The sequence below is a fragment of the Carcharhinus amblyrhynchos genome, unplaced genomic scaffold (genome assembly GCF_965287045.1).
Source record: "Carcharhinus amblyrhynchos unplaced genomic scaffold, sCarAmb.v2.hapA scaffold_702, whole genome shotgun sequence".
In the NCBI taxonomy this organism is placed as follows: domain Eukaryota; kingdom Metazoa; phylum Chordata; class Chondrichthyes; order Carcharhiniformes; family Carcharhinidae; genus Carcharhinus; species Carcharhinus amblyrhynchos.
Window position 1 is genome coordinate 27,312 of NW_027650442.1, and position 12,532 is coordinate 39,843.

Here is a 12,532-nt window from a genome sequence, read left to right on the forward strand (position 1 = left end):
GCAATATTGTGGTGTGTTGTACAGTCTACAACTTAGCCAGACAGACTGCGGACCACGTGGAACAGAAGGAGATGGGCGAACAGCACATCGCCTCAGATGAGGAGGATGTTGAGGAGAGAGGTCAGCATGATGAAGCAGAGAGGAGGAGGAGGAGGGAGGCAGGATTATGGACAGGGCCAGGATGGGAAGTTCTTGCAAGATTTCATTTTGGGAACATGTGAGAGTTGTCGTGTTAAGCCCTCCCTGCTCTGGGTGTCAGGTAAAACAAAGAACATGGTGCCAGCCTCCTCAAACCATAACACTGCAGGTTTTCATGGGCAGGGGGTCAAAGCCATTGGCCAGACTTTGCTGGAGCATGATGAGGAATTGCTGTGAGGACAGAGCAATTCTCCTCTCATCCTCTGTGATAATCTGATTCCTGCCTAACAGAGAGCTGCATGTGCCCTGCCAATGAAAGAGGAAATCATGGGCTCCATAAACAGTTTGAGATGAGCTTCAGGTACCAAGATCTCTTGAACGTAAGAACGTAAGAAATAGGAGCAGGAGTAGGCCATCTAGCCCTTCGAGCCTGCCCCGCCATTCAATAAGATCATGGCTGATCTGAAGTGGATCAGTTCCACTTTCCTACTTTCTCCCCATAATCCTTAATTTCCTTGTCTGTCAAAAACCTATCTACCCGTGACTTAAACATATTTAGCGAGGTAGCCTCCACCACTTCAACGGGCAGAGAATTCCAGAGATTCACCACCCTTTGAGTGAAGAAGTTCCTCCTCAACTCTGATCTAAACTGCCCCCCCCTTATCTTGAGGCTGTGCCCTCTAGTCCTGCTGTCCTTTCTAAGCGGGAAGAATCTCTCTACCTCTACCCTGTCCATTCCTTTCATTATCTTATACTTCTGTATAAGATCCCCCTTCATCCTTCTAAACTCCAACGAGTACAGACCCAGTCTATTTAGTCTCTCTTCATTGTCCAACCCCCTCAACTCCGGTATCAGCCTAGTGAACCTCCTCTGCACTCCCTCCAAGGCCAATATATCCTTGCGCAAGTGCGGCGCCCAAAACTGCACACAGTGTTCCAGCTGTGGCCTCACCAGTACCCTGTACAGTTGCAGCAAGACCTCCCTACTGTTATATTCTATCCCCCTCGCAATGAAGGCCAGCATCCCATTCGCCTTCTTGATTACCTGCTGCACCTGCAGACTGGGTTTTTGCGACTCGTGCACAAGGACCCCCAGGTCCCTCTGCACCGTAGCATGCTGCAGCTAGTGCTTGAGGCAAGTGCTCAGCTTTGCAGTTTCAGCAGAAGTTGCCAAGGCAGGCAACCCCTCAGCATTTCAACAGCCTTTTGGCTGATTGTGCACTGGAGCAATGTTACATGATTAAAATGCTCTAATCTTGAAGTCGGGGACTCCCTTCACTGAATGGGGATGAGGGAGGGATCTCCAGGGGTTGTGGGGAGTGCAGCATGGAGGGTTGCCTGTCCTTGAGCATCTATTGTTTCTTCAGTGAGGACAGACATAGCACAACCATTCTCACACTCACCAAATCCAATCTGTAATCACTCCCAGGTATCCATTATTCTATATATAAACCATCTGAGCCCCTCGATTAGATTCCAGTCTGTAATCACTCCCAGGTATCCATTATTCCATATATAAACCATCTGAACCCCTGGATTAGATTCCAGTCTGTAATCACTCCCAGGTATCCATTATTCTATATATAGACCATCTGAACCCCTGGATTAGATTCCAGTCTGTACTCACTCCCAGGTATCCATTATTCTATATATAAACCATCTGAACCCCTCGATTAGATTCCAGTCTGTAATCACTCCCAGGTATCCATTATTCTATATATAGACCATCTGAACCCCTGGATTAGATTCCAGTCTGTAATCACTCCCAGGTATCCATTATTCTATATATAAACCATCTGAATCCCTGGATTAGATTCCAGTCTGTAATCACTCCCAGGTATCCATTATTCTATATATAAACCATCTGAACCCCTCGATTAGATTCCAGTCTGTAATCACTCCCAGGTATCCATTATTCTATATATAAACCATCTGAATCCCTGGATTAGATTCCAGTCTGTAATCACTCCCAGGTATCCATTATTCTATATATAAACCATCTGAACCCCTCGATTAGATTCCAGTCTGTAATCACTCCCAGGTATCCATTATTCTGTATATAAACCATCTGAACCCCTGGATTAGATTCCAGTCTGTAATCCCCCCCATGTATCCATTATTCTATATATAAACCATCTGAACCCCTCGATTAGATTCCAGTCTGTAATCCCCCCCATGTATCCATTATTCTATATATAAACCATCTGAACCCCTGGATTAGATTCCAGTCTGTACTCACTCCCAGGTATCCATTATTCTATATATAAACCATCTGAACCCCTCGATTAGATTCCAGTCTGTAATCACTCCCAGGTATCCATTATTCTATATATAAACCATCTGAACCCCTCGATTAGATTCCAGTCTGTAATCACTCCCAGGTATCCATTATTCTGTATATAAACCATCTGAACCCCTGGATTAGATTCCAGTCTGTAATCCCCCCCATGTATCCATTATTCTATATATAAACCATCTGAACCCCTCGATTAGATTCCAGTCTGTAATCCCCCCCATGTATCCATTATTCTATATATAAACCATCTGAACCCCTCGATTAGATTCCAGTCTGTAATCACTTCCAGGGATCCATTATTCTATATATAAACCATCTGAACCCCTCGATTAGATTCCAGTCTGTAATCCCCCCCATGTATCCATTATTCTATAAAACTCCTTTGAACCTCTCAATCAGATTCCAGTGTGTAATTCCTCCCAGGTAAACATCATGAGCAAGAGGTCAGCGAGAGCATGCCTCCAAGCTGGAAGTCCTGGATGAACCTGTATCTGGGGTCACCATTGCAGAAGTCAGAGCAGCTTTCTTGAAGGTCAACCCACAGAAAGCGATGGGCCCGGATGGGGCACTCAGATCCTGCGCGGATCAGCTGGCAGGGGTGTTTGCAGACATTTTCAACCTCTCTTTACAACAATCTAAGGTCTCTATCTACTTTAAGAAGATGACTCTGGTACCTAAGAAAAACCAAGCATCACGTCTCAATGCATCTCGGCTGGTGGCTCTGACATCCATCATTATGAAGTGCTTTGAAAGGTTAGTCATGGCACAAATCAATTCCAGCCTCCCAGACTACCTGGATCCACTATAGTTTGCCTACCACCGCAATAGGTCCACAGCAGACGCATCTCCCTGGCCCTGCACTCAACCCTGGAACACCTGGATAACAAGGACACCTATGTCAGACTCCTATTTATCAACTACAGCTCAGCTTTCAACACCATTACTCTCACTAAACTCATCTCCAAACTCCAAGGCCTGGACCTTGGCTCCTCCCTCTGTGACTGGATCCAGGACTTCCTAACTTACAGGCCATAATCAATAAGGATAGGCAACAACACCCCCTCCAAAATCATCCTCAACACAGGTGCCCCACAAGGCTGTGTTTGCACTTGGAATAGAGTGTTCAATTCTGGTCGCCCCACCACCAGAAGGATGTGGAGGCTTTGGAGAGGATACAGAGGGGATTTACCAGGATGTTGCCTGGTATGGAGGGCATTAGCTATGAGGAAAGGTTGGAGAAACTTGGTTTGTTCTCACCGGAGAAACGGAGGTTGAAGGGAGACCTGATAGAAGTCTACAAGATTATGAGAGGCATGGACAAAGTGGATAGTCAGAAGCTTTTTCCCAGGGTGGAAGAGTCAATTATTAGGGGGTACAGGTTTAAGGTATGAGGGGCAAGTTAAAAAGAGATGTTCGAGGCAGATTTTTTACACAGAGGGTGGTGGGTGCCTGGAACTCGTTGATGGGAAGGTAGTGGAAGCGGGTACAGTAGTGACTTTTAAGGGTCTTCTTGACAAGTACATGAATGAAATGAGAATAGAGGGATATGGTCCTGGAAGGGTAGGGGGTTTTAATTAAGTCAGGCAGCATGGTTGGTGCAGGCTTGGAGGGCCGAAGGGCCTGTTCCTGTGCTGTAATTTTCTTTGTTCTTTGTTCTCAGCCCCCTACTATACTCGTTATATACCTGTGACTGTGGCCAAATTCCCTATATACCTACTATACTCGTTATATACCTGTGACTGTGGCCAAATTCCCTATATACCTACTATACTCGTTATATACCTGTGACTGTGGCCAAATTCCCTATATACCTACTATACTCGTTATATACCTGTGACTGTGCGGCCAAATTCCCCTCCAATTTGATTTTCAAGTTTATTGATGACATCACTGTAGTGGGACAAATCTCAAACAATGATAAGACAGAGTACAGGAATGAGATAGAGAATCTGATGAACTAATGCGGCAACAATAAACTCTCCCTCAATCTCAACAAAACGAGAGAGATTGTCTTCGACTTCAGGAAGCGTAGAGGAGAACACGCCCCTCTTTACATCAATGGGGATGAAGTAGAAAGGGTCGAGAGCTTCTGGGTTTTAGGTGTCCAGATCATCAACAATCTGTCCTAGTCCCCCATGCTGACAGTTTAGTTAAGAAAGCCCATCAATGTCTCTACTTTTTCGGAAGACTAAAAAAATTTGGCATGTCAGCTATGACTCTCACCAACTTTTACAGATGCACCAGAGAAAGCATTCTTTCTGGTTGTATCATAGCTTGGTATGGCTCCTGCTCTGCCTAAGGCCGTAAGAAACTATAAAGGGTCGTGAATGTAGCCCAATCCATCACGCAAACCAGCTTCTCATCCATTGACACTGTCTACACTTCCCACTGCCTTGGAAAAGCAGCCAGCATAATTAAGGACGCCACGTACCCCAGACATTCTCTCTTCCACCTTCTTCTGTCAGGAAAAAGATACAAAAGTCTGAGGTGATGTGCCAACCAACTCAAGAACAACTTCTTCCCTGTGCTATCAGAATTTTGAATGGACTTCCCTCGCACTAAGTTGATCTTTCTCTACACCCTAGCTATGACTGTAACATTATATTCTGCACTCTTTTGTTTCCTTCTCTATGAACTGTATATTTTGTCTATACAGCGCACAAGAAACAATACTTTTCACTGTATGCTAATACATGTGACAATAATAAATCAAATCAAATCAAATCTGAATCCCTTGATTAGAGTCCAGTTTGGAATCACACCCAGGTATCCATTATTCTATATATAAACCATCTGAACCCCTCGATTAGTCTCCAGTCTGTAATCACTCCCAGGTATCCATTATTCTATATATAAACCATCTGAACCCCTCAATTAGATTCCAGTCTGTAATCACTCCCAGGTATCCATTATTCTATATATAAACCATCTGAACCCCTGGATTAGATTCCAGTCTGTAATCACTCCCAGGTATCCATTATTCTATATATAAACCATCTGAACCCCTCGATTAGATTCCAGTCTGTAATCACTCCCAGGTATCCATTATTCTATATATAAACCATCTGAACCCCTGGATTAGATTCCAGTCTGTAATCACTCCCAGGTATCCATTATTCTGTATATAAACCATCTGAACCCCTGGATTAGATTCCAGTCTGTAATCACTCCCAGGTATCCATTATTCTGTATATAAACCATCTGAACCCCTCGATTAGATTCCAGTCTGTAATCACTCCCAGGTATCCATTATTCTATATATAAACCATCTGAACCCCTGGATTAGATTCCAGTCTGTAATCACTCCCAGGTATCCATTATTCTATATATAAACCATCTGAACCCCTGGATTAGATTCCAGTCTGTAATCACTCCCAGGTATCCATTATTCTATATATAAACCATCTGAACCCCTGGATTAGATTCCAGTCTGTAATCACTCCCAGGTATCCATTATTCTATATATAAACCATCTGAACCCCTGGATTAGATTCCAGTCTGTAATCACTCCCAGGTATCCATTATTCTGTGTATAAACCATCTGAACCCCTGGATTAGATTCCAGTCTGTAATCACTGCCAGGTATCCATTATTCTGTGTAGAAACCCTCAATTGGGATCTTGAAGCTGTGGTCACTTAATTCACTTTGCTTAAGTCTAACTCAAGTAACAGAACAAAACCATTTGCCAGTCCATAATACAGGGTTGCAGGTAAAAACAGCACAGAGATTAAATTTTGAATTATTCAGTGAGAAAGTGAACAGCAGGCAATTATTCCTTCACTCAATCAGATTTGAGATTCTAGCTCAAAATAGGACAATTACTTTAGTCTGAAAGTGGTCGAGTCTACAGTATTCATAAATAAGCGAGTATATTGATCTTTGACAGTGTGCCATTTCACACAGTTGCCTTTATAAAGAGTCAGCTTAACCTTTTTCACTTGTACGAGGTGAAGCTGTTAGTGAGAGGGCCAGTATCAGCTCCAGAGATGATGGGTTTGGTCTCATTGACAGATAACTTGCAGCAATGCCTTTGGTTAAGGGGCAGGAATCATAGCAGCACAAACTCAATACAGAGCAAGGCGACTCAGCCCTTTGTGTTGATGCCATCTCTCCACAGGAACACCCCAGCTAGTCCCACTCTCCTGCCATTTCCCCGTATCTCTGCCAATCTCGTCTCTTCATGTAATTACTCCATTTCCTTTTGAAAACCTGAGTAAATCTCCAAACACTCTGAGGCAGTGTATTCTCCATTCTAACCCCTTGCTATACTTAAAAGGTTTCCATTATGTCGCCATTTCAGTTTCTGCCTTTCATTTTAATTCAATGTCCTTTGGTTTTTGATGGGAACACTTTGTCCCTGTCTACTCTGCCCGGATCCCTTATGATTTTAAACATCTCCAGTACATCCACCCTCAACCTTGGGATGGGCCACAAAACTTTGGCCCAAGATGAGAAGACATGAGGGAGGATGCAGCAAAGATTTTTGAGGTTGCTTCTGGGGTTGAGGAACTTCAGCTAATTGAAGAGATTGGAGAAACTGGGGTTGTCCTCACAGAAGGTTGAGGGTATATTTGATAGAGGTGTTGAAATTTATGAGAGGGATACAGACAGGGTAGATTGGAAAAAATTGTTCCCATTGGCAGAGATTTGAGAAGTAAAGAACAATGCTGTAAAGCGAATGGCAAAAGAAGCAGATGTGAAGAAAAACATTTTCAAGCAGTGAGCAGTTAGCTACTGGAATGCACTGGCCGAGAGGGTGCTGGAGGCAGACTCAGCTGGGCTTTAAACAAGGAACACCCACAGAGAAATAAACTTGGTAGGGATTGGGCTGCGGTGTGGGATCTGATCCTGCAGAGAGCCAGCACTGATTGGACAGGGTGAATGGCCTCCTGTTATGCTTTGCTGATTCCATGTGTGCATGGGTTTTTAGCATGGTGCTGCCCTCTGTATTGCACGTACAGATGTGGATATGCCGGCATTGGACTGGGATAAACACAGTAAAAAGTCTGACAACACCAGGTTTTAGTCCAGCCGATTTATTTGATAGTAAACGCACAAGCTTTCGAGGGGATTCCCTCTTTGTCAGGTGAATGGAGAGTTCTGGCCAAGAGGGAATCCCCTCGAAAGCTTGTGAGTTTACTATCAAATAAATCGGTTGGACTAAAACCTGGTGTTGTCAGACTTTTTACAGCATGTACAGGTCATGTTGCTTGGCGTGATTAGAAACATTGGAAACAGCAGCAGGAGGAGGCCATTCAGCCCCTCAAACCTGCTTCACCATTCAATATCATCATGGCTGATTCTCCATCTCAATGCCATACTTCCACACTCTCCCCATACCTCTTGCTGCTTTTAGAGAAATCTATCCATTTCCTTCTGAAATCTTTTCAGTGACTTGGCCTCCACAGCCTCCTGGGTTTGAGATCTCAGGTTCACCAGCCTCCAAATGAAGAAATTTCTCCCCATCTCAGTTCTAAATAAGAACATAAAGGACAGTAGGACTAGGGGGCACAGCCTCAAGATAAGGGGGGGACAGTTTAGAACGGAGTTGAGGAGGAACTTCTTTACTCAAAGGGTGGTGAATCTCTGGAATTCTCTGCCTGTTGAAGTGGTGGAGGCTGCCTCGCTAAATATTTTTAAGAAGTGGGTTGATGGGTTTTTAATAAGAGAGGGGATTAAGGGTTATGGGGAGAGGGCGGGAATGTGGAACTGAGCCATGACAGATCAGCCATGATCTTATTGAATGGCGGGGCAGGCTCGAAGGGGTAGATGGCCTACTCCTGCTCCTATTTCTTATGTTCTTATGTTATGTTCTTATGTAACATAAGAAATAGGAGCAGGAGTAGGCCATCTAGCCCCTCGAGCCTGCCCCGCCATTCAATAAGATCGCAGCTGATCTGAAAGTGGATCAGTTCTACTTCCTCGCCTGCTCCCCATAACCCTTAATTCCCTTATTGATCAGAAATTTATCTACCCGTGACTTAAACATACTGAACAAGGTAGCCTCCACCACTTCAATGGGCAGAGAGTTCCAGAGATTCACTACCTTCTGAGAGAAGAAGTTCCTCCTCAACTCTGTTCTAAACTGATTCCACCTTACTTTGAGGCTGTGCCTCTAGTTCTTGTTTCCTTTCTAAGTGGAAAGAATCTCTCTGCCTCTACCCTATCCAGCCCCTTCATTATCTTATAATGTCTCTATAAGGTCACTCCTCAGCCTTCTAAACTCCAATGAGTACAGGCCCAATCTACAATCTCTCCTCATAAGCTAACCCCCTCATCTCCGGTATCAACCTGGTGAACCTTCTCTGTACTCCCTCCAAGGCCAATATATCCTTTTGCAAATAAGGGGACCAAACCTGCACACAGTACTGTAGTTGCGGCCTCACCAGTGCCTTGTACAATTGCAGCAAGACCTCCCTGCTTTTATATTCTATCCCCCTCACTATAAAGGCCAACATTTGTCTTCTTGATCACCTGCTGCACCTGCAGACTGAGTTTTTGCGATTCATGCACAAGGACCCCCAGGTCCCTCTGCACAGCAGCATGTTGTAATTTTTCACCATTTAAATAATACTCCACTTTACTATTATTTCTTCCAAAGTGGATAACCTCATATTTGGCAACGTTATACTCCATCTGCCAGATCCTCACCCACTCACTCAGCGTTGGTGTTGAAGACTGAGCTGTAGTCAATAAATAGGAGTCCTTGTTATCTAGGTGTTCAAGGGTTGAGTGCAGGGCTAGGGAGAAAGCATCTGCTGTGGACCTGTTGCGATGATAGACAAACTGTAGTGGATCCAGGTAGTCCAGGGGGCTGGAATTGATTTGTGCCATGACTAGCCTTCTGAAGCACTTCATAATGATGGATATCAGAGCCACAGGCTGATAGTCATTAAGGCACATTGCTTGGTTTTTCTTAGGTATCAAGATGGTGGTCATCTTCTTGAAGTAGACAGGGACCTCAGATTGGTGTAAAGAGAGATTGAAGATGTCTGTAAATACTCCTGCCGGCTAATCCACACAGGATCTGAGTGCACATCCAGGTACCCCATCCGGGCCCATCGCTTTCCGTGGGTTCACCTTTGAGAAAGCTGCTCTGACATCTGCAATGGTGACCCTAGACACAGGTTCATCCAAGGCTTCCAGGGTGGAGGGCATGTTCTCGCTGACCTCTTGCTCAAAACAGGCAGAGAAACAGGCAGCTCATCAGGGAGGGGTGTGTTGGAGCCAGCGAGTTTACACGCCTTCATTTTGTAGCCTGTTACATCTTGCAGATCTTGCCATAATACTCCAAGTGTGGGCTCACCGATGCCATATACAATTGTAACAACACTTCTCTACTTTTATACTCCTGACCCTTTGCAATAAATGCCAAGATTCCATTTGCTTTCCTTATAATATTCTGCACTTCCATAATCGGTCAGTGTGGTTAGCTTGGGATTCTATCTTGGTCTGATACTGTCTTTTGGCATCTTTGGTGGATCTCCTTAGATCGTATCTGGCTTTCTTATACAGGTCAGGGTCGCCTGACTTGAACGCCTCAGACCTGGACTTCAGCAAGCAGTGGATATTCCTGTTCATCCATGGTTTCTGGTTGGGGAACACACGGATTTGCTTCTTTGGCACACAGTCTTCTACACACTTACTAATGAAGTCAGTTACTGTAGTGGTGTACTCATTCAGGCTGGCCGCAGGGTTTTTAAATATTGACCAGTTCACTGACTTCAAGTATCCCTGTAGATCATTGATTTGTAGTCATAATGTGGAGATGTTGGCGTTGGACTGGGATAAACACAGTAAGAAGTCTCACAGCACCAGGTTAAAGTCCAACAAGTTTATTTGATAGTAAACCCACAAGTGAGTCCACCTGACGAAAGGTCAAACACCAAAAGCTTGTGGGTTACTATCAAATAAACTTGTTGGACTTTAACCTAGTGTTGTCAGACTTCTTACTGTGATCATCCGATTCCACAGACCAACATTGCACCACTCTCCTTGATGGATTCTCCCACTTTCTTAGACAAGGAGACCAAAATTACACTCAATACTCTAGGTGTGGTTTCATCAAGGCCCTGTACAGCTAGGGTAAGACAACCTTGTTCCTGTACTCAAGCCCTCTTGCAATCAAGGCCAACATACCATTTGTCTTCCTAACTGCTTGCTGTACCTGCATGCTTGCTTTCAGTGATTGCTGTACAAGCACATCCAGACTGCTTTGTACATCAACATTTCCCAATCTAATATCATTTCAATAATACTCTGCCATCCTGTTTCTCTGAACAAAGTGTCCATGTTATTCTGGATCTGTCATGTATTTGCCCACTCATTCAACTTGGCTAAATTGCCCTGCAGCCTTTTCACATCCTCATCGTTCTCAATTCCACCTTGTTTTGTGTTGTCAACAAACTTGGAAATATTACATTTGATTCCCTCATCCAATTAAGAACAGAGGAATTAGGAGCGAGTCTAGGCAATTCAGCCCTTTGAGCCCACTCTGCCATTTTATCTGATCATGGCTGATCTCCATCTCATCCTAACTCCACTCCCTGCCTTTTCCCCACAGCCCTTTATCCTGTCTGATCAAATATTTATCTATCTCTTTCTGGAATCCATTGATTGATTCTGTATCCACTGCATTCTGGGACAGTGAGTTCCATAGTTTCACAATCCTCTGAGAGAAGTAGCTGCTCCTTATCTCTGTCTTGAACTGCCCCCCTCTTACTCTACAACTATGACCTCTTGTCCTAGACTGTTCTAGAAGGGGGAACATTTGGTTGACATTTACTTTATCAATTGAGTATTTTATTTACCTCAATCAAATCCCCCCTCATTCTTCTATACTCCAGTGAGTAATAGTGCAAGCTACTCAACCGCTTCTCGTACAACAGCCCCTTCAAATCAGGAATCAATCTAATGAACCTCTTCTGAACCTCCTCCAGTGCCACACATTCTTCCTCAAAGAAGGTGACCAAAACTGAACACAATAGTCCAAGTGTGGGCTCACCGATGCCATATCTACTTTTATACTCCTGACCCTTTGCAATAAATGCCAAGATTCCATTTGCTTTCCTTATAATATTCTGCACTTCCATACCCACTTTCTGAAACTTGTGCACAAAGACACCCAGATCCCTCTGCACAATTTGCCTTTTTATTTTTCCTATGGATAAATAGGAAAATGGATAACCTCACATTTTTCCACATTAAACTCCATTTGCCAGATTCTGGCCCATTCTCCTAGCCTGTCAATATCCATTTGTAAACTGTTTATCTCATCACAGCCTGTTTTCCCACCTATTTTCATGCCATCCACCTATTTCGCTATGTAACACTCTGTCCCTGCTTGTAGATCATTGATATAGATTGTAAATAGTTGTGGTCTGAGAACTGAACTCTGTGGGACCCCACTAGTTACAAATCACCAACTGGAGAAGGACCCCTTCATCCCAACCCTCTGCTTTTTATCAATCAGCCAATCCTCAATCCAAGCCACTACTCTACTCCCAAACCCTTGGGATATAACCTTCTGGATCAGTCTCTTGTATGACGCCTTATCAAATGTCTTCTGGAAGTCCAGATAGATCACATCCACAGGATCCCCATTATCTACCTTGCTGGTTATATCCTCAAAGAACTCAAACAGGTTTGTCAAACAAGACTTTCCCTTCACAAAACCACATGTAGGATGTGTATAGTGAATAGCTGGGACTCGAGCACTGATCCCTGTGGGACCCCACTAGTCACCGTCTTTCATATGAAGACACCCAGGTTACTCTGTACATCGACATATCCCAATATTAATGATTAATATAATCCTGCCTTTATAGGGCATGAATATGGTCATCTTTTAATAGCAGGGACAGCTGACCTCTGTTTATCATTGCCCTCTCACATCACTTTCTGTAACATCTGTGCCCAGGTTATGAATATTTCCAGAGGGGCTGTAGACCCAGTACTCTGCTGCAGCCATTCTGAAAGCAATAGTTATGTAATGTGGGGGAGTAACACAGACTGACTCACTGGCTTGCATCTATTTATAAACTTTCCTTCAAAACAGCAACATTTCTCTGCTTTTTGTTTTTTTCTACCATCTTCCT

At 44.0% G+C, this 12,532-nt stretch overlaps 1 protein-coding gene across 1 annotated transcript in view; it reads right to left on the bottom strand.

Annotated features, from left to right (window-relative positions):
- The window catches only part of LOC145339841 (sushi domain-containing protein 4-like), a gene marked incomplete at its 3' end in the record, with an annotated part of 57,236 nt that overhangs the window by 19,373 nt on the left and 25,331 nt on the right, over window positions 1-12,532 (bottom strand). Inside the window, exon 2 of the mRNA XM_080184373.1 lies at window positions 3,884-3,889. Within this exon, the coding sequence (XP_080040499.1) occupies window positions 3,884-3,889 (6 nt within the window). The remainder of the gene's footprint in view (window positions 1-3,883; window positions 3,890-12,532) is intronic.